This window comes from Pleurodeles waltl, chromosome 6, assembly GCF_031143425.1.
Source record: "Pleurodeles waltl isolate 20211129_DDA chromosome 6, aPleWal1.hap1.20221129, whole genome shotgun sequence".
In the NCBI taxonomy this organism is placed as follows: domain Eukaryota; kingdom Metazoa; phylum Chordata; class Amphibia; order Caudata; family Salamandridae; genus Pleurodeles; species Pleurodeles waltl.
In genome coordinates this window covers 407,625,207-407,648,408 of record NC_090445.1, presented here as the reverse complement: position 1 = coordinate 407,648,408, position 23,202 = coordinate 407,625,207, and the positions used below count along the sequence as shown (strand labels likewise).

Sequence of the window (23,202 nt, the reverse complement as noted above, 5' to 3'; positions counted from 1 at the left end):
CGGTCCATGGCTGACCGAGAGGGAAGTCAAGGGCATCTGGAGCCTGGAACGATGGCCCAGAGAGCTGCCAGGAGGAGGGACCAGGGGTGCGGGAAACCGGCCCCAGCTGTTCCCACAGTGGCTGACGGGGCTCCTGAGGAGGAGTCTTCCGAGCCAACTGGGGAAGACATTGCCGCCCTAGGTGACTTACCTGAGCTTGCTGGCTGGCAAGTTGAGGGTGGACCCACCAGGGAGGAATTCTGCAAGGCGCAGAAAGAATGTCCCACTCTAGAAGGTTTGAGGAAACAAGCCTCAAATCAGGCAGCCGGCGACGCCTCTGGCGATCACCACCTATATTGGGAGAATGATCTCCTCTACAGTGAGCCTAAGGTTCCGGGCTTTGGGGCAGCACGTGTGCTGGTGGTCCCCCAATGTTACCGAACCTTCCTACTGGGTCTGGCTCACGACATTCCCCTGGCAGGACATTTGGGGCAGGGCAAGACCTTTAACAGGCTTGTCACCCACTTTTATTGGCCCAAAATGAGGACACACTCAGACAAGTTCTGCAGATCCTGTCCTACCTGCCAGGCCAGTGGTAAAGCAGGAAAAAGGGTTAAAACCCCCCTGATTCCACTTCCTGTCGTTGGCACCCCCTTTGAAAGGGTGGGCATCGACATTGTTGGTCCCTTGGACCCCAAAACTGCCTTAGGCAACAGGTTCATCCTGGTTTTGGTGGACCATGCCACCCGTTACCCAGAGGCAATCCCTCTGATGACAGTAACTGCACCGGTGGTGGCCAGAACCCTGATGGGGATATTTACCCGTGTGGGATTCCCCAAGGAAATAGTGTCTGACAGAGGCACTAACTTCATGTCTGCATACATGAAGTCTCTGTGGGATGCGTGTGGTGTAACTTACAAGTTCACCACACCCTATCACCCCCAGTCGAATGGTCTTGTGGAGAGATTCAACAAGACCCTGAAAGGCATGATTGGTGGCCTCCCTGAGGCCATGAGGCGTAAGTGGGACGTCCTCTTACCATGCCTTCTCTTTGCTTACAGAGAGGTCCCCCAGAGAGGGGTAGGGTTCAGTCCCTTTGAACTTCTTTATGGGTACCCTGTCAGGGGACCCTTAAGCATTGTCCAGGAGGGATTGGAGAAAGCTCCAAAGACACCCCCTCAGGATGTGGTCAGCTATATGTTGGCCCTCCGCAACCAGATGACCCGCTTCTGGAAAGAAGCCCAAGATAACCTTGAGGCCAGTCAAGAGGTGATGAAACAATGGTATGACCAGAAGGCCACCCTGGTAGAGTTTCAACCTGGAGACAAAGTGTGGGTAATGGAGCCAGTAGAGCCCAGAGCTCTCCAGGACCGCTGGTCTGGCCCATTTGAAATAAAGGAGCGGAAAGGGGAGGCCACTTACCTAGTGGACCTCAAAACCCCTAGGAATCCCCTATGGGTGCTCCATGTGAACCGACTAAAAGCTCATTTTGAGAGGTCGGAGATCAACATGCTTCTGGTCACAGATGAAGGAACGGAAGAGGAGAGTGAACCTCTCCCCGACCTCCTCTCTGCCCAAGAAGGTGATGGGTCAGTAAGCGGGGTCATTCTGTCTGACTCCCTGACTCTAAATCAGAAAGGAGACTGTTATGAGCTGTTGGAGCAGTTCTCCCCCCTGTTCTCCCTTACTCCTGGCCTGACCCACCTCTGTGTTCATGATATTGACACCGGTGACAGTCTCCCTGTGAAAAACAAAATTTACAGGTTGTCGGATAAGGTGAAGGCCAGCATCAAGGAGGAGGTCTCCAAGATGTTGACTCTAGGGGTCATTGAGAAATCCAGTAGTCCCTGGGCCAGCCCAGTGGTATTGGTCCCTAAGGCTACTGCCCCCGGTGCGAAGCCAGAACTCCGGTTCTGTGTGGACTACCGGGGTCTCAACTCAGTCACACGGACGGATGCTCACCCCATCCCCCGAGCTGATGAGCTCGTGGACCGGCTAGGCGCTGCCCAGTTCCTGAGTACGTTTGATCTTACTTCAGGGTACTGGCAGATCGGCCTAACTGAGGGGGCCAAGGAAAGATCCGCATTTTCAACCCCGGATGGCCATTACCAGTTCCGGGTGATGCCGTTTGGGTTGAAAAATGCCCCCGCTACCTTCCAACGGTTGGTTAACGGGGTCCTAGCTGGCAAGGATGCCTTCTGTGCAGCCTACCTGGATGACATAGCTGTCTACAGTTCCAGCTGGGAGGAACACCTGCTTCACCTCAAGGAGGTGCTTCAGGCCCTGCAACAGGCAGGCCTGACCATCAAGGCCAGTAAGTGCCAGATTGGGCAGGGTTCCGTGGTGTACTTAGGACACCTAGTGGGTGGTGGCAAGGTGCAGCCACTCCAGGCCAAGATTGAAACTATCAAGGCCTGGCAACCACCCCGAACACAGACGGAGGTGAGAGCCTTTTTAGGCCTCACAGGATACTACCGCCGATTTGTCAAGGGCTATGGTACCATTGTAACACCCTTGACAGAACTCACTTCCAAGAAGCAACCTAGGTTGGTGAATTGGACAGAGGCTTGTCAGAAAGCCTTTGACGCCCTGAAGGAAGCCATGTGCACGGCCCCCGTACTCATGGCCCCTGACTACTCCCAGGAATTTATCGTGCAGACAGACGCTTCAGAGCATGGCATAGGGGCAGTCCTAGCACAGCTGAATGAGGAGGGCAGAGATCAACCGGTAGTCTTTATTAGCAGAAGGCTATTACCACGGGAACAGAGGTGTAGTGCTATTGAACGAGAAGCTTTTGCTGTGGTCTGGGCACTGAAGAAGCTAAGACCCTACCTGTTTGGGACTCACTTCCGGGTTCAGACAGACCACAGGCCCCTCAGATGGCTCATGCAGATGAGGGGTGAGAATCCAAAACTCTTGAGGTGGTCCATTTCCCTACAGGGGATGGACTTTATGGTGGAACATCGCCCAGGGGTTGACCACGCCAATGCTGATGGTCTCTCCAGGTACTTCCGCCTTAGCGATGAGAGCTCCCAGGAGGTCGGGTAGCTCTCCCCACTTTCAGCTGGGGGGGACACATGTTAGACCTGACAGCCTTAGGGTAGTCACCCCTAACTTTTTGCCTGCCTCCCTCCATTTTTTTGGACACTGTTTTTGATGGTTTATAGACTCTGCGCACTTTACCACTGCTAACCAGTGCTAAAGTGCATATGCTCTCTCCCTTAAAACATGGTAACCTGGAATCATACCTGATTGGACTATTAATTTACTTATAAGTCCCTAGTAAGGTGCACTTTATGTGCATAGGGCTGGTAAATTAAATGCTACTAGTGGGCCTGCAGCACTGGTTGTGCCACCCACTTAAGTAGCCCCTTTTTCCTTGTCTCAGGCCTGCCATTGCAAGGCCTGTGTGTGCAGTTTCACTGCCACCTCAACTTGGCATTTAAAAGTACTTGCCAAGCCTAGAACTCCCCTTTTTCTACATATAAGTCACCCTTAAGGTGTGCCCTAGGTAACCCCTAGGGCAGGGTGCTGTGTAGGTAAAAGGCAGGACATGTACCTGTGTAGTTATATGTCCTGGTAGTGTAAAACTCCTAAATTCGTTTTCACACTACTGAGAGGCCTGCTCCCTTCATAGGCTAACATTAGGGCTGCCCTCATACACTGTTGAAGTGACAGCTGCTGATCTGAAAGGAGCAGGGAGGTCATATTTAGTATGGCCAGAATGGTAATACAAAGTCCTACTGACTGGTGAAGTCGGATTTAATATTACTATTCTAGAAATGCCACTTTTAGAAAGTGAGCATTTCTTTGCACTTAAATCCTTCTGTGCCTTACAATCCACGTCTGGCTGGGCTTGGTTGACAGCTCCTTGTGCATTCACTCAGACACACCCCAAACACAGGGTACTCAGCCTCACTTGCATACATCTGCATTTTGAATGGGTCTTCCTGGGCTGGGAGAGTGGAGGGTCTGCTCTCACACAAAGGACTGCCACACCCCCTACTGGGACCCTGGCAGACAGGAGTAAACTGAAAGGGGACCTGGTGCACTTCTTAGCCACTCTTTGAAGTCTCCCCCACTTCAAAGGCACATTTGGGTATAAAACAGGGCCTCTGCCCTACCTCATCAGACACTTGCTGGAGAAGAAACCTGAACCAGAAACTACATCCTGCCAAGAAGAACTGCCTGGTTGCTCAAAGGACTCACCTGTCTGCTTTCTACAGAGGACTGCTGCCTTGCTGTTGCCCTGCTGCCTTGCTGAACTCTTGTCTGGCTGTGAAAGTGCTCTCCAAGGGCTTGGATAGAGCTTGCCTCCTGTTCCTTGAAGTCTCAGGACCAAAAAGACTTCTTCCTTTCACTTGGACGCTCCGTGCGCCGGAAATTTCGACGCACAGCTTGTTTCGCGGCGAGAAAAACGCCGCACACCGACGCTGATCAACGCGACGCCCTCGGGACGATCGAGACTTCGACGCACAACCTCGCAAGGACAACGCCGCCCGACTTTCCAGGAGAAATCGACGCGACGCCTACCGTGACTGCGAAACTTTGACGCATGGCCTCGCAAGGACAACGCCGCCCGACTTCCGAGGAGAAATCGATGCGACGCCTGCCGTGAGACCAAAGTTTCGACGCACGGCCTCGCAAGGACGACGCCGCCCGACTTCCAAGGAGAAATCGACGCGACGCCTACCGTGAGATCGAAACTTCGATGCGCAGCCCCGCAGAACGACGCGCAGCCGGAAAACAAGTCGGAGAATCCACGCACAGACCCGGGACATCTGGTAATCCCCTCGATCCACGAAAAGAGACTGTCTGCGCGCCGGAAAACGACGCCCGACTTCCCCGCGTGGAAAAGAACGACGCAAGTCTTTGTGTGCTGAGGAGAAATCGACGCACACACCCTTTTTCCACGCATCTCTTCTCCCGTGGCCCTCTGAGGAGATTTTCCACTCCTAACCAGGTACTTGTGCTTGAAAGAGACTTTTGTTACATTCTAAAAGACTTAAGACACTTTATATCACTTTCCTGTGATATTTCTACAATTTCCCATTGCAACTTTATTCTTTTTGACCTACAATTATCCTGATAAATATTATATATTTTTCTAAGCACTGTGTGGTGTATTTTTGTGGTGCTATATGGTGGTATTGTATGATTTATTGCACAAATACTTTACACATTGCCTTCTAAGTTAAGCCTGACTGCTCGTGCCAAGCTACCAGAGGGTGGGCACAGGATAATCTTAGATAGTGTGTGACTTACCCTGACTAGAGTGAGGGCTTTTGCTTGGACAGAGGGTAACCTGACTGCCAACCAAAAACCCCATTTCTAACAATATATATTTGTATTAATTAGCATTTAATAAGGACACTTCGTGATTACTGGCAACCACTCAAGTGGACACATTTTCCAAATCGCACATTATTTTTTATATTAAGTCAAATTCTATGCAGATTAATAATTCAGAATACGTAAAAATTTATTAGTGAAAATTCAGCGTTCACAATGGAAATACAACAGCTGAATTTGGAAGGCCAGGCAGATATTTCCCCAGATTCTACATATGTCAATATTAAGCTTAAACCTTACCATTGTGAAATAATTGGGATCAGATCTACATAGCAAAGACTTCCATTTATCCCTGGCCGCTATATGATACACATAGGTGTTGCAATCTGGATGGCAGTCTGTAAGAAGGCCTCAAATACGATTGCCAAAGGCGGCCCAAAAATATACCTTAAAATCTGGAAGTCCCCACACCCCTTGACCGGGAGAGAGCTTCAGATATCCAATGACCCGTCTAGCTCTCTTATATCCAATTAATGAAACTACCCACAGCACCTTCTAGCCACTTTAAAGAAAGTATTGGGTACTTGTTGAGGGATGGCTCGAAAAAAATAAAGGAACTTAGGGAGAATATTCTTCTTAACTATATTGCAACGGGCAATAATACTTATGCCGCATGTTAACGATGGACTGGCTTCGCAGTTGTTCGTAATTCAGGTTGATTATACAATTAATGGAAGAGATCTTGAGCCCCAAATATGTGGCAACTGAATCTATCCTTGGTTCCTTAAAGGAAGATACATACTTCAAAATTATTTGAGTTTTAGACAGATTGAGATGATATCGAGTGAAAGCCCCAAATCTGACTACCTCGTTAACAAGTAATTTAATTGCTTCAGTTGGCTGTGGTGAGTGCACTGCCACGTGCTCTGCATATGCAATGATTCTAATCTCCAGTCCATTAACCACAACCAGTGCTATGCATCAATTATTAACAAGGTGCTGCAAGTAGGGTTCAAGCTAAAGGTGGTCATTACGATCATGGCGGTGTGGCCCGCCATGCTGGCGGTGGCGGGAAAACCCACCAGCCGGCATGGCGGGCCACACTGCCACATTGTGTACACCATGAGGGCCGCCATCGGCGGTCCTCACTCACCTCCAGGCTGCCTCCGTCAGGCAGCCTGGCGGCGGTCGGAATCATTATCCGACAGGGCAGGGTGCAAACAAAACTGGAGACAGCAGGCATCCCTGGGGGGCCACTGCAATCCACCTTAAACATTAATGAGTTACTCCCTGCTAAAACCACACAGGCGACTGGGTTCCGTCATAGACTCTTGACCTATTGTAGATACCTAATACCAATAACGATAGCCAGGAAGGTAGACCACAAGTAAAGCCATGACACCCTATGCTTTCTCTGTGTCTAATAGGATCATACCGGCCTATACCCTGACATATTTAGGTGCATCAAACAATGCTATAGCTGCAATAATGTGGTTAGTGGTATCCTTGCCTGGAATGAACCCATGCTGCTGTGAAGAGATTAAGGGCCTCATTATGAACACAGCGGGAATCCCCACCGTGGTCATGCTGGTGGTCTGAATACAGACAGCCAGACCGTTGACAACCCCGCCGGCCGTCTTACCAACATTCCGCTGGGCCGGCGGGCGGAAACAGTGACCTGTGAGACGGAGTTGTGCACGGGGGCCCCTACACTGCCCATGCCAAGTGCATGGGCAGTGCAGGGAGCCCCAGGAGGGCCCCAGAGCACCCCTTCCACAAGCCTTTCCCTGGCAGGTGAAACCGCCAGGGAATGGCTGGCGGAACTCAGGTTCTTTATCCAGAGGGTAGCGCTGCCCTGTTGGATGGAGAACTCCGCCATCGTCAGGATGCCTGCCGGCAGTAACCTGGCGGTGGCAGAGGGCCGCCTGTGGCAGTCCCCCTGTGTTCATAATATGGCGGTCCAGACCGCCATGCCGGTGGCGGTAATTTCCACCATCGCCGGCATGGCAGTCTGCACCACCATGTTCATAATGAGGCCCTAAATCATGGACGCCAGTGGCCATCCTTGAAGCCAGCACTTTCGCATAGATTTTAGCATTGGAATTTCATTAATGATATTGGCCGACTGACACCATTTCTTTGGCTGGCTTATCCTTCTTTAGGAAGAGTATGATGTTGGTATTGTTCCAAGAATCAGGGTTATCACGAAATACTCAATATCTAAAATAACAGTGAGTAACACTAGTGCCAATATATCAAGAAATGTTTTCTACAACTACATCAGCAAGGCGTCATTTCCTGTAGCCTTGCCAGAGTTCAGAAACATAACAGCCTATTTTATTTCTTCTTGAGTAATCTCACCTTCAAATAGATCATGCTTTGATAAGCTCAACCCTCACCTCTTAGGCGATGCAATTTACCCCTCCAACTCACTCATAAACCTTACCTGGTTTTCTGTATAGCGTTTCCGATAGGAATGCATGAAGAATGAAGAATGTCCCTAGGTTCTTGACCCCTATTATCTTACTTATCCTTAATATATTTAACCATGTTCTGACATCTGGTTTCAGGAATTTTGTAGGCCAAGACCTTCCCAACTTTAGAGTTACCCTCCCGGCCAAGTATGCAGATGCAGCCTTCTCCCAAGGTGTACAATGTACCCTGCACCTACATTGAATCATCTCAAAGTATATTGTAGATTCATTAGGATACACCACTGATACTGCCTGTGCATGTCTCCGCTCCCATCTAACAATTCAGCATGTCCTTGGGTCTCAATCCAGTATGTACTTGGGTCTTACAACATTTGTTCTGCTCAAAGATGGACTGTGCAGTAACTTCCCTCACAGATGCCTTCAAAGCATTCCAAACAATATTAGAGGAGGTAGAGCCCACATTGATATCTATTAATTCTCTCAGGTGTACATTCATTCTTTTTTTATTCTTGACTCAATTAGAATGATCTAGGAAACATCCATTTTCGTGGCTCACTTTGGGTGCCAGAAATACATAATGTTAACATTAGGGAATTATTATCAGAAGTAATCTTAGGACTCAACTCAATTTCTGATTCACTGATTAAGTCCTGTGAAAGAAAGATCATGTCAATTCTAAAATAGTGACCATGGGGAGTGGAGTAATGTGTGTATCCCGGTGTCGTCGGGTGCAGCACTTTCCATAAGTCTACTAAGCCATGTACCCTAATTAAATATTTGATGGCCAGCATAATTTTAATCATACCTGGGGTAGCAGTTTTGTTAATTGCGTCCTGCTGATAACTCACAACGCAATTAAAACCGCCAAGGATCAGTAACTCTCCATCCCAGTCTGTTAACTCAACATTTAGTGTATGTATCAATTCTGTGTCATCTCTATTTGGTACATAAACAGAGCATATAGTGATAAATTTATCACATACATCAATCTGAGGGATAGCCCACCTGCCATGTGGGTCAGGAGCAGTATGGATCACTTTGCAATTAAAAGAGTGAAGGCTTAACGTAACGCCACCACATATTGAAACCTGCTAGGCAGTGCTGACAGTAGTGTTGTATACTGTTTGCTGTAGCATCCCCCTGTCCTTATATGCTGTATGGGTCTCTACGATGCAGAGAATATGAGGCTTATAAACTGACACCTCTTCTCTAAGCATCCGTCTCTTCAAAGGGTGGTTAAAGTCATCTACATTCCAACATATTACTTTAATCCTAGCCATGGACAGTAAGCCTACACTCTAAACATAGAGCTTTCGACCTATTCATGACAGCCATAGTATTGATGCTATAATTCCCCTTCCCTAGTATCCACCCCTTAATGCTCCACTTATCATGAAAAGAGATACCACCTAGTGACCACTTCGGACCTTTTTATAATTTTCTTTTTGCCCTGCACATCCTAAATTTGCATCATTCAAACAAGAAGAAACCTAGGCCCACTCAAAGTTCTCCAACCCCCTCCACACATAGCAAGGGTAGAAAATCACCTCCATATGGCTGTCAGAACGAGAAGGATAGCACCCCTGTGCCCACCACAAGCAAGAAAAAACAAAAGAAGAGCTTTTCCCTACACAAAGTAAAAGAAAAAAAAACATCAAGCCATAGCGAGCTATCCATCAGCAGAAGGGCTAAAATAAAATGTAAAAAAAAAACAGACAAAAACACCGAACGATAACTTGCCCCCCGTACTAAGCTGCTTCTCTAACTTCTGGGTAGGGGCTTCCCTCAGTCCCCTTTGGTTTGTGTCTATGGCCTCCTTCTCTGACAAACAAAGCCTGGTCTTCTCATCACGCTGTACTTTGAGCCGTGCAGGCTCCTGCAAGAAGACCTGCGCTCCAGTTGCTTCGAACAGATCAATCATTTGCCGTAGCTGCAATCTCCGGTCCATAGTTGACTTACAGAAGTCTGACCAAACTTCAGTCCTTCAGCCTACATCACCTACCCTGGAGCTTTCCAGATCAGTTCACCAGCCAGTCGTCTAAAGGTATGGGAGCCAAAGAGTCATTTGCTTATTTGGCTAAAAACCAGACACCCACATCAAAACAAGTTAGTTTGTGTCAACCAGTCAGTCAGTCAACTAGCAATTACACAATCAGTTAAGCTTTACAGTCAAGCAATCAGTCATTAAGGCTTTAAGCAAGCCAGCAAAATAGCTAATCACCTGTCAACCAGCCAGCCAGACAGTTGACAAGCTAGCCATTAAACTGGCCATTTAGTCAGCAAGCCAGTCAGTCAATTAACCCTTCAACCACTGTAAGCCAGGAAAAGGATTGCCAGCCAATCACTTAACCAATCATACAATCTCTTAAATAGTCAGGCAGCCAACCAGACATGATTCCAGACAGTTAGATATTGAACTTGCTAGTTAGCTATTAAGACAATAATACATCGATCCACCAATAAATCCATCCAGTCATCCACCTACATATCCGTCCATCCAGTCACCCAGCCAGCCATGCAGTCAGCCACTTAACCAGCTAGCAAATCATCAGCCAGCTATTCAGCCAGCCACCCAGTAAAACTGACAGCCACCGGGTCAGGCATTCAGATTCAACTTGCCATTCATTCACTCAATCAGCAATCCAGCCAGTCAGTCACTAAGCCAGCCACACAAAAAAGTTGGCTAGTAAGTTACTCAACCTACCCTTCAGCCAGTTCGACAATCACTCAAACAGCTAGCCAGCCAGGTAGTCACCTATTAAGTTTCTCAACCAGCCAACAAGCAGTCTAGTCGTCCAGTCAGTCAATCACTCGATCAGCCAGCCATTCAGCTAGTGAGTCAGTAATTTAATCACAGGCATCCAGTCAGTTGCCCAGTATGGGACCCATCAAGTGGACATGAAGTCTGGATTGAGAGAGCTGGTCCCATTAGCTGACCCATTACCCTTAACTGTTAAACATATTCTGCTTCCACAATGCCATCTTCTGGAGAATGCCTCCCTTGCTTAAGTATTACATATCTCCATTCACACCTCATTTGTACTGCCGTCATAATTTGTGTCAATTTCTGTCTTCCCTCTGATTCCCTTCTGGACATTTGTGCCGTCTTCCTGATGGCATGTGCCTTAATGCATATCCTTTGTGTTGCTAGCCAAACTTTCTTTGTCCCGCTCCTAAACTTGAGTGTCTTTGTCTTAACCTCGTGTGACTGTTTCTTCTAATGTTTCTCCTTCCTAATTCGTTGTGCCTCCACCTAAACTTGTGGGTTTTCTTATCTCTCCAGGTTCATGCAGGAATTAACAGAAATGCTGGGCTTCCGTCCCTACATGTACTACTTCTACACGTGGAAGTACATCTCTCCGATCTGCATGACTGTGCTGTTGTTCTCCTGTGTTATCCAACTGATTAGAACACCACCAGGCTACAGTGCCTGGATCAGTGATCTGGTAAGTCCATGATCCCATCCAAACATCTTTCCCATGAATGATGAATCACTGATAAGCCAACAGTGTCCCTGCATGCTCCCCCGTGGCCACAATGTTAGCATCCCTGCTTCTCCAGATGGGAGGCGCTTTGCCTGGCACAGATCAGATACACCATAACCATCCATCTTATGACCACAGAGCTAGACACTATCTCCATTCATGGAGCAGAGTTCAGTATCTTCGTACTCTTTATCATTAAAGAACGGCTATCACATTACTGATAACCGAGTTCCCTGTTCGTGGCATTCAAGTTTCAAGAGGTGATTTACGCAGCCCTTTTCACTGCATGGGGCTCCTTCTCCTGTTTCTCTGAAGTAACAAAGAACTAACGTTCTCCGGTATTGGTAATATTCAGGTAGGGAAAATAGATATAACGTGGTCTTTAGCAGAGATGATGGGTGGAAATATTTGGATCACTGTAAGCCACTTGCAATTACTCTGGGGGAGGGATTCCAGTCTATCATTGTGTAGCTCACCTCTACAATTACAGAAAAATCCCAATAATAAGCATCTAGACCTAGAACTCACCCTAAAATGAACAATACAGCCCGTACAGATAGACCACGAGCCCTCTAAGCAGGAGCTCTACACATCCTCAGATGTGTTACAACCTTTTTAGGTCTTACCTGTAAAGTGCAAATTCAACCCTATTTCACAGCGAGCTCAGGATTCACCCCAGGGTTTACCACAAGACTTAAAGCGCTCAAACCTATTCTGGGTGCATTTTATGCCGTCCATTTTAACTCGTAGTCCTTGCTATTGCCAACAAGAAACAATCATATGAAAATAATTCTTGGTTCTGGTCTAAAAGGTATAATCCAGCCTTCGATGCCGGGTGATATCCTCTGTGAAAAGAAACAAAAGTACCCTCAGATGTGTTTTGGCCTCTCATGGCTACATCAGTGAGGTGCAGTTTGGGTCAGCCTGGTACAGGGAACTTGGGTCCACAGCTGGGCATACTGATGACATTTACTCACATTCTTAGCAGCACAGTTAGGACTGCTTGTCTCCCTAATCGGAGGGAAAATGACCTGGGGGTTTCTCTGAGCTGTCGCTTTTCGGGCCAGGCTAATACTGACTTTCTTTATACTATCTATGTGGGTCACCCTAAGTCACTTGCGTATTTCTAGACGTGAGCCCAAAGCTTCTTGTGCCAAAGGGATCTAGCTGTAACTCATCCATGGTATTGCTTTTATTCCTGTACGTGTGGGTTGTTGCTTCTCAATTCATTCTTGGTTCTTCCTTCTGTGGTGAGTGATAGACTGGTTCACATATAAAATTTCTCTTATTGGATAAACGAGGTAAAATACAATAGTAGTTCTAAGTGATTCAACTATTTAGATTCATCAGGATCATGATGCCAAGCCTTACATTAGGTTTTTGAATAGCCAAGAATTGGCGTGCCCCACTTTTCCTGTACATAGTTTGGAGTAGAGAAGGGCTACTTTTGCCCATTCTTCTTTGTACATAATGTTGATTGCCTTACATGGGTTGGATTGGAAGTCAGATTGTGTTACGTTCTCTTGTGTACAAAACGTTGGAATGTGATCAAGAGAAGACCTGCTGTTTCCGTGCTCCTTATGTACATAATGATGGGGCGACTGGTAGAAAAGAGTTGATGTACACCATTCTTCTTTGTGCATAGTGTTCAAGGGCGTCATTTAGGGGCTACCACCTGGCTGGTCTCTTGCGACTGATGGCATTGCACTTTTGACACCAGGCCTCAGAGGTGGCAAAACTAGTGCCAAGAACAGAAGGCAGTTTCCTGATGAGCACTATTTGTTTTGCATACTCGCCCTAGGACATTACACTTCAATTCTGTAAAATCAATTAATTCAGCAGTGTAATGTGCACTGTGAATAATACATTATAAATTGAAATACACTAAAAATGCACCTTTTAAACAACCTGTCGCAATGTTTCATATTTATGAATACATGAAAAATGATGGGTTTGAACAAAGCCTTCACCTTTGTGCTTCGCATGACTGATAGCGCCTTACAAGTGATGATAAATCCAAACGTATTAACAATGATGGGAAGTAAATCAAGTTCATAATATAGTTCTTGTTCAATTTATATAATTTAATTCAGGTGGTCATGACCAACACTGTTTTTAAAAATCTCTTTTGGGTGCGTCTTTCTGTGATTTATAGATATATTTTCTATTTCAGATGTACATTAGGCTTCAGTGATGTCAATTATTGTTATGTCATCAGGATCAATGTTATGTAGCATCATATGACAGGATTCAGAGTCAAAGTTCATATGATGTGGCTAAGGTACAAGGGTGTGTGATGACACTTCTGCTATTCACGGCATTCTGGATAAATGATGTTCATAGTAATGTTGGGTCTGGGAGTGGTGGTGTATGTAATATTTGGGTGCATGGTAGACAAAAGTTGGTGTGCCTCATTCTTTGGGTATTTGGAAATGGGGCATGATATAGAGAAAAGGTAGCATACTTCATTCTTGGTTGATACATCGTGGTGGAGTGCTGGACAGAGAACAGATGCTATTACCACAGCCTCCACTTATTGAACAGTGGGGGTGGTACAGAAAAGAGCCTTCACCATTTGCACCTAGAATTAACGCATGGCAAAGTGAAATATTTACATACTCCGTTCGTTCTATTTATATCATTCGGTGTGTGACAGAGAAGAGGTAGTGCCTCCATCCTCCTCTCGTGCATAATAGTGCTATCTCAGATGTAGTGGGGATGAAGTGCTACATTTTTGGCATATTAAATGTTGGAGTATGGAAAGGAGAAGAGATTGTGTACCTGGACATTTCTGGCCATAATGCTGGGTTGTTGTAATGGAAAGTTCTGGTGTTCCTCATTCTGTTGCATAAATAAGACCGTAGTGTAGGCAAGAGAAATGAACCAGTGCCCCATTCTCCCTCTGCGCATAATCTTGGTGTATTGGATAACGAAGGTCCAATGCACCAAATTCTTCACCTAGCTAATATTGGGATGGTATGGAGAAAGGCTGGTTTAACCATATCTTTCTATACATAACGCTGGGGTGTCACTTAGGGAAGTGCGGGTGTGCCCCTTTCTCTTGTAAATATAATGTTTTAGTGTCGGAAGGAGAAGGAGAAGAGCTGCTGTGCCCCAATCTTCCAGTGTACATGATTACCTGATGTTGCCGTGTCAGGCACAGAAGATCCAGGGTACCACATTTTTCACCTGGGTAATGTTAGGGAGGGCTATAAAGAATAGCTGGTAAATTCTGTCTATCAAAGACACAGTGTTGGGACTTTTGATAGAAAAACTCTGCTGTATCAATGTTTCTTTTGTTAACAAAGGAGTGTTAGATACAGTAGAGCTGATGCTGCAAATCTTTCTAGTTCTTATATTGCTTTGCGATATAGACAAGAGTCCCATTCTTCACTGTAAATAATCCTGGAGTGTGAAATAGAGAAAGGCTGGTGCATACTATTTGGATTATGAGAAATTGGGTTATTGATTGAGAGTGTTGGAGGCCCCATTCAAATAATACTCACAGTCCTTGTCAAGGTGAATCATAAATGTCACTAAATTACCCTGTGATTAACCTACTGGTAGCTAGGCACAAAGCAGCCAGAATTAACTTAGAGACAATTTGTAAAGTATTTATGCAGCACACAACAATAATAATTTGAAAACACAACAGAAGAAATGTCCCAAAGCAATTTATGAACTTGGAGTACATTTGATAATTCAATGACACCAAAATGAATTAAATCCAATCGGTAGAAATGAAGTTATGAATTTTTTGAGTTTTTAGTAAAGAACACACAAGAGCGCCAACTGTAGTTACCTTGTCGCACAAGACCGGGCTAAAGTCACAAGTTCAGGCCGACTTCCATGGAGCGTGGCTGGGTATAGGACTGAGTTCGGCCCACTGGCAGTTGCACCTTTGTGTCCTTGGTATTGAGAGGTGCTGCGTCAGTCTACACTGCTCTGTCGATTCCAGAAAAGTCACTAGTCAGGAGCTGCGACGGGCTTTGATGAAAGGACCCGCATCAGGTTACATCAAGTTGCGTCATTTCCCATCAATTCTGATGAAGCTACAGAGCAGGAGCTGCGAGGTGCTGCAATGTGAGTTCCTGTGTTGGGTTGCATCATGTTGCATCGGTTTAGATGAAGCTGCCGACCAGGAACTGCAAGGTGCTGCAATGCAAGGTGCTGTGTCAGGTTACGTTGCGCTGCATTAGTTTTGATGAAACCTTCAATTGTGCTGAGAGGAGAACACTCTGACACCAGCCAAGAGCCTAGGACCTGTGGGGCAGCATGGCTCAGGCAGGGCCAGGCAGATCCATTTAGTGCTGGTCAGCTTGGCAGTTACTTGGCAGGTTTTTGGAGCTTGTTGTGCCCATATATCTCATAGAGGAGGACAGCCAGCTAGCACTTGGAGTCATTTTGGTGGTCATGGGTTCAAGAAAGCAGGTCCAGACTTTCCTTCTCAGGAAGTAGGGCAGTCCTTCTAACTCCAGGGTAGTCCTTCTTCTGAGCCTTCCATAGGTCCAGAAGTGATATGAAGTGGGGTCTGAGTGTGCCAACTTTTATCCACAGTGCCAGCTTGTCTCTCCTTCCTCCTTCGTGAATAGGGCTTCAAACTGTCTAGGGTGACAAATGTCAAGGACAGGCCTGGTGTCAGGTTACTTTGTATGTGCTATAGGCAGAACCCTTTGTGGTGTAAGTCTGGATGGCTGCAGCCCCTCCCCAGCCATCTTGGCAGCATGGCCCATACTATCCACACCTAGCCCTTTTTGTCCCCATATTTGGAAGGAATCAACAACTCATCACAGGAGAAACAGCCACAGTCATGTGACCCTGGCTATGGCCAAAAGGAACAGTTTTGCACAAAAAATGCCAACTTTTTCATTTAAAAGTGGCATTTTCAGAACTGTAACTTAAAATCCAAGTTTATCATTAAAGGGGTTTTTAGATTGCAGTTCAAAATAGTCCAAGAAGTGTTTCTCTCTCTGCTCTCAATAGAAAATTAGCACATATTAAAGGTAATAAGGCCACCCAGTGTTAGTGTATGGAGGAGATCAGCGTTATAACAGTGAGAAAGAACTTTAGGGGTTATCCACTGCCTGGAAATGTAAAGCTTAAATCCACAAGTCTTACTTTTTAAATACCATACACCCTGCTCTAGGAGTACCTTAGGGGTGATTTATAAGTATTAAAAAGAAAGGTTTGGGCCTGGCTAAAGGTTTATTTTGCCAGGTCGAAATAGTAGTTTTAAACTGCACTATAGGCTGCAGTGGCAGGCTTGAGACATGTTTTTTAGTGCTACTTTAGTGGGTGGCACAATGGGTGCTGCAGCCCAATAGTAGCATTTAATATACAGGCCCTGGGTACATGTAGTACCACTTATTAAAGACTTATAAGGAAATTAAATGTACCAGTATTTACCAATTTTACAATGTTTTAGGGAAAGAGCATAAGCACCTTACCACTGATTAGCTGGGCAAAAGTGCACAGCGTCCTAATGCCAACAAAAAAGACAGAAACAGAATGCAAAAATGAGAAGATGACCATGCCTAGAGGGCCAGGCCCAAAACGCATGTGCACTCTTTTGGAATGTAGGATTAAGATCATTTGCTTTATGGAATTATTTGTGTATATATTTTAAATAGACTCACTCAATTTAAGATTGGACAAGGGCTTGGTCACACATTTTGGAGAAGGTACAGACAATACTGATTACACCTTTCGGACTTGAATGTAATTGGAACTTAGCAGCACTACTTCAGTCGGTGATATCAAAGGGTCCATATACAAAAGAATTGAAGACGTACAGATTCACAAAAAAGGATGCTTGTTAGAGCTGTCAACGTTAGGGTGGTTGTCCCTCAAACATTTTGCCTTACTCCTTTTTTGCTGAACTAGTTTTTGCTGGCTTCAGGACTCTCTGCACTTTGCCAATGATGACCAGTGAGTTTGTGTGCTCACTCCCTAAACATGGTAAAATTGGTTTACACACAATTGACACATTTTAATTATTTAAAATACATATATATATATATATATATATATATATATATATATATATATATATATATATATATATATATATATATATATATATATTCACCTATAAAACCAAAAGTTACAGGGATGTTATAGTTAGGTTCATATTTTACTTGCAAAAAAACATAAATTCAGCAGTTATGGTTAGGGTTATCTCAAGTAACTATAACACGCGCCCTAAGGTAACTATAAATCGCGCCCCTGCCATGCACAGTTTTCTTTTCAATTACGTTATTGTAAATGTTGCATTGATATTATCAATGATGTAATAGAATATATTATGACTGAGGCACTATGTAGGATAATTAGCAGTGCATGACGAGGGTGTGAGTTATAGTTACGTTAGGGCACTACTTAAAGTTACTTGAGATAAACATAACTATAGCTGCTGAATTTCTAAGGTTTTGTGCAAGTAAGATACGAACCTAACTATAATGTCCCTATAACCTTTGTTTTTTTTCAGTAAATTTCTAGGTTTTTTTAAATTCAATTTCCTAAATATAATGCCCCTGTAACCTTTGTTTTTTTCCGTGAATTTCTAGGTTTTTCAACGTTAAGTAGTTTCAATTACTTTACATTAATCCAACCACTGCTGCACACAGCCTTTGGCAGTGTGTGGTGGGGGTTGGTCCCAGGGCCTGGCCTGCAGCCAGGCCCTGCAGTCAACCTCCTATAAGCACCCAACCACGCATGGCCTTTGGCCGTGCGTGGTGGGGTTTGGCCGTACACCATGCATGAAGGGCTTCTTTGAATGGTGGAGATGTGATCACATTCCTGTGCATCAAAAAAGACTCTCCAAAATCAGTGGGAAACGTGATAGTTGCGCCTTTTAGGAAGCTGTCCATCATCCTGGCAAAAAGGATGGGAAGATATTGCATACCACTAGTGTAGAAAGGGTTGTAGTCTAACGAGCAGGCCTTATGGGCCATTTTGCATATTTGTGGTTTTTAAAGGGAGAGCACGATTTTTGGTCTCAGCTGAAGATGAAAAGAAAGAAAGAACCCACTTGTCACAGTCACTACATAAGATACTGCACTTGAAAGAGAAAGAATGCAAACACCTCTGTTAAGGATTACAGATAACCTTTCAAGGTGGAAATGCAGAGAAAACACAATTGCTTTGCCTTGTCCATGTGCAATAAGTTAGGATGATTGGTACTTTACAAAAGGGAAGCTTTAACTTGGGCGTTTGCTTTGTTTATATCTGTAAGTGCTTCCCATTGAGGTTTAATTTCTGTGAAATAAGCATTGTTCCAGAATGTATACTGCCCTGCATATTTATCCAAAGTGAGGGCACCGTTTGGTGCAAAATGTCTACCCAACTGGAGTACTTTCTATGGGCTAATTAGTAAGTGCTACCTCATTGGGTAAATGTGCATCTCCTACACTACTGCTGCAGAGTGCCAAAATAATGTCTTCAGTGAGCTTGTGTGTCTGTAACTTTGCCATTGTGATTGCTCATCGAGCGCCTTCATCATATACATTTTCATGGTGGAAGCTCAGGGAAAACACAATTTCTTTTCCTTGGCCATGCACAAGACGTGAGGATGATTTGTACTTTTCAGAAGTAAATGCTTCTTTGTTTGTTGTAGATACTATCATATCTCTGATGGGGACTGTGGGGGAGCCTCAAGGCTCCAGTGATCCCAGCTGGCTCTTCGCCTCCTGCGGCAGCAGGCATTGGTCCCGCACGCAGGGAGATGCTAAATATGTAGCTCCCTAAATGCAGGTGGGGCAATATTTCATCTGTTTCCCTGTCTAGCAAGCGTGAAAAGTTTTCACACTCCCGATTGCTGGTAGCAGAGTTAGTGTTTGCTTTTGCTTGGCATGAGCTGTCACACCTCCTGCAAAGCAAATGCAAACCGCTATCTCCTGAGGGTGTTCACCTCATGAGATAGCAGGAGCCGGCCCTGGGAATGGTGGTCCTCAGGGTCACTAATCGCCCCAGGAGGGGGGACTGGGCAGCCCCCTCTCCTATAATTGGCATGGGCTGGCCCCGTGGAGGTGGTGGTCCCTGGGGCCGTACAAGCCTGGGAGGAGTCCGCTCCCCTCCCACCTTAAAAAATGTAACTTGCCCTGGGGAGGTGGTGGCCCATGGGGGGTGGGGGGCCATGCGGCCCTCACCCGGTATTTTCTTTTTTTAGCTCTAGGGAGGTGGTGGTACCCAGGCCTTTAAACAGCCCTAGAAGGGGAGTCTGTGCAGTCCCCACCATTAAATAAATTAAGCCTCTGGGAAATGGTGGGCCTCGGGGCTCATGTGAGCACATGGAGGTGGGTCCTCATGGTACCCCCCCCCCCGAAATGATTATAAAGCCCTAAAGAGGTGGTGGTGGTCTCTGGGGCTTTTAAGAGCCCTAAGAGGGGAGCCCCATGTGCCCCCTTCTTTTTTTTATTTACATGTGCATGTCCACATGGGGGTGTCATTTTTAACAAGTGCAGTAACCGCTCTTGTTTTTTTTTAAAACATTTCGGCAGATTTATGGATTCTCTTCGAATTTCGTTGAAAATGTTTTTAAATTGTTTTTTGCCCTGGTGGGGTTCCGGGGGACCCCAGCACTAAGGCTAGAAAGTCAGGGTATTCCTACCCTGCCCCTTTTCTTTTTCCTTACATTTTTGTTTTGGTACTCGGCTAAAGCAGAGTCCCAAAATGGCTGCCAACACTTCCTGGCTGAAGTGTTGGCAGCCAATCAGATCTCAACACGAGATCTCCGCGATCTATGGACCCTCAGTGTCCCTAGATATCTATATATTTTTTAATTTAATAACTCTAAAGCTGCTGAACAGATTTACACCAAATCACAAAAAGCATGCTTTGTGGTCCAAAAGTTAGCTTTCTGCCACATTTGGTGTAATTCCATCAAGCTGTTTGGGCTGTAGTTGTGTTCAAAATCCCCATGGGGAAATGCATGGAGAAAACACAAAAGAGGAGGGTGCGTTTCGGATCCCTCCCTTTTTCTTGGCCCCCTCTTGACGAATCACCCCAAAACTTTCAACACAGCAGCTTAACCGACTGTGCATTAGTTTTAAAAAATTGTGAAGATTCGTCAAACAGCACCAAAGTTATTGGCAAAAAAAAAAACTCTGTTCCTATGGTAACTAGTTCCTAACTACAACTACCCACTGGCAACCTCCAAGAGGATATATATATTATATATATGTATATATATATATATATATATATATGGAAAATGTCACTTACCCAGTGTACATCTGTTCGTGGCATTAGTCGCTGCAGATTCACATGCTGTGCACAGTCCGCCATCTGGTGTTGGGCTCGGAGTGTTACAAGTTGTTTTTCTTCGAAGAAGTCTTTTCGAGTCACGAGACCGAGGGACTCCTCCCATTTCGACTCCATTGCGCATGGGCGTCGACTCCATCTTAGATTGTTTTGCCCGCAGAGGGTGAGGTAGGAGTTGTGTATGCTAGCAATAGTGCCCATGCAATGGAGTGAATGTGTATGTACATAATAAAGTTTTAAGTAATATATTTACAAATGTACAAATGTTTAAGATCTACTTCTAAACGGCTACAGGCTCCCGGGGAGGCGGGTGGGCGCATGTGAATCTGCAGCGACTAATGCCACGAACAGATGTACACTGGGTAAGTGACATTTTCCGTTCGATGGCATGTGTAGCTGCAGATACACATGCTGTGCATAGACTAGTAAGCAGTTATCTCCCCAAAAGCGGTGGTTCAGTCTGTAGGAGTTGAAGTAGTTTGAAATAATGTTCTTAATACAGCTTGACCTACTGTTGCTTGTTGTGCAGTTAGCACATCTACACAGTAGTGCTTGGTAAATGTATGAGGCGTAGACCATGTTGCTGCCTTACATATTTCGTTCATTGGAATATTTCCTAGAAAGGCCATGGTAGCACCTTTCTTTCTGGTTGAGTATGCCTTTGGTGTAATAGGCAGTTCTCTTTTAGCTTTAAGATAGCAGGTTTGAATGCACTTAACTATCCATCTAGCAATGCCTTGTTTTGAAATTGGATTTCCTGTATGAGGTTTTTGAAAGGCGATAATTGTTTTGTCTTTCGAATTAGTTTTGTTCTGTCAATGTAGTACATTAGTGCTCTTTTGATGTCTAATGTATGTAGTGCTCTTTCGGCTACTGAATCTGGCTGCGGGAAGAACACTGGTAATTCTACGGTTTGATTTAGGTGGAACGGTGAGATTACTTTTGGTAAAAATTTAGGATTGGTCCGTAGAACAACTTTATTTTTGTGTATTTGAATAAATGGTTCTTGAATGGTAAATGCTTGAATCTCACTCACTCTTCTTAGAGATGTGATGGCAATTAAAAATGCAAATTTCCACGTTAAGTATTGCATTTCACAAGAGTGCATGGGCTCAAAAGGTGGACCCATGAGTCGTGTTGGGACAATGTTGAGGTTCCATGAAGGAACTGGTGGTGTTCTTGGTGGTATAATTCTCTTTAGGCCTTCCATAAACGCCTTTATGACTGGTATCCTAAACAATGAAATTGAGTGCGTAATTTGTAGGTAAGCAGAAATTGCCGTAAGATGTATTTTAATGGAAGAGAAAGCTAGGTTAGATTTTTGCAAATGTAGTAAGTATCCTACTATTTCTTTTGCAGATGCGTGTAAAGGTTGAATTTGATTATTATGGCAGTAATAAACAAATCTTTTCCACTTATTTGCATAGCAGTGTCTAGTGGTAGGTTTTCTCGCTTGTTTTATGACCTCCATACATTCCTGTGTGAGGTCTAAGTGCCCGAATTCTAGGATTTCAGGAGCCAAATTTCTAGATTCAACGATGCTGGATTTGGATGTCGGATCTGTTGTTTGTGTTGTGTTAACAGATCTGGTCTGTTGGGTAGTTTGACATGAGGTACTACTGAAAGGTCTAGTAGTGTTGTGTACCAAGGTTGCCTTGCCCATGTTGGTGCTATTAGTATGAGTTTGAGTTTGTTTTGACTCAACCTGTTTACTAGATATGGAAGGAGAGGGAGAGGGGGAAAAGCGTACGCAAATATCCCTGACCAGTTCATCCATAGAGCATTGCCTTGGGATTGATCTTGTGGGTACCTGGATGCGAAGTTTTGACATTTTGAATTTTCTTTTGTTGCAAATAGATCTATTTGAGGTGTTCCCCAAATTTGAAAGTAATTGTTTAGTATTTGGGGGTGAATTTCCCATTCGTGAGTTTGTTGGTGATCTCGAGAGAGATTGTCTGCCAACTGGTTCTGAATCCCTGGAATAAATTGTGCTATTAGGCGAATGTGGTTGTGAATCACCCAATGCCATATTTTTTGTGTTAGGAGGCACAACTGTGTCGAGTGTGTCCCTCCTTGTTTGTTTAGATAATACATTGTTGTCATGTTGTCTGTTTTGACAAGAATGTATTTTTGGGTTATTATGGGTTGAAATGCTTTCAGCGCTAGAAATACTGCTAACAGTTCTAAGTGATTTATGTGAAACTGCCTCTGATGTATGTCCCATTGTCCTTGGATGCTGTGTTGATTGAGGTGTGCTCCCCACCCTGTCATGGAAGCATCCGTCGTTATGACGTATTGTGGCACTGGGTCTTGGAAAGGCCGCCCTCGGTTTAAATTTGTACTGTTCCACCATAGAAGCGAGATGTATGTTTGGCGGTCTATCAACACCAGATCTAGTAGTTGACCCTGTGCTTGTGACCATTGTGATGCTAGGCACTGTTGTAATGGCCGCATGTGCAATCTTGCGTTTGGGACAATGGCTATGCATGAAGACATCATGCCTAGGAGTTTCATTACCATTTTGACTTATATCTTTTGTGTTGGATACATGGCCTGTATTACTTTGTGAAATGTTTGAACCCTTTTTGGTCTTGGAGTGGCAATCCCTTTTGCTGTGTTGATTGTCGCTCCTAAGTATTGCTGTGTTTGACACGGCAAAAGGTGTGACTTCGCGTAGTTGATCGAGAAACCTAGCCTGTGAAGGGTCTGTATGACGTAGTTTGTGTGCTGTGAACATTGTCTTAGCGTGT

At 45.1% G+C, this 23,202-nt stretch overlaps 1 protein-coding gene across 1 annotated transcript in view; it reads left to right on the top strand.

Moving 5' to 3' along the window:
* Nucleotides 1-23,202, top strand: part of SLC6A17 (solute carrier family 6 member 17) — a 279,329-nt gene that overhangs the window by 242,106 nt on the left and 14,021 nt on the right. The window contains exon 12 of the mRNA XM_069238337.1: nt 10,990-11,152. Coding sequence (XP_069094438.1) covers nt 10,990-11,152 — 163 coding nt within the window. The remainder of the gene's footprint in view (nt 1-10,989; nt 11,153-23,202) is intronic.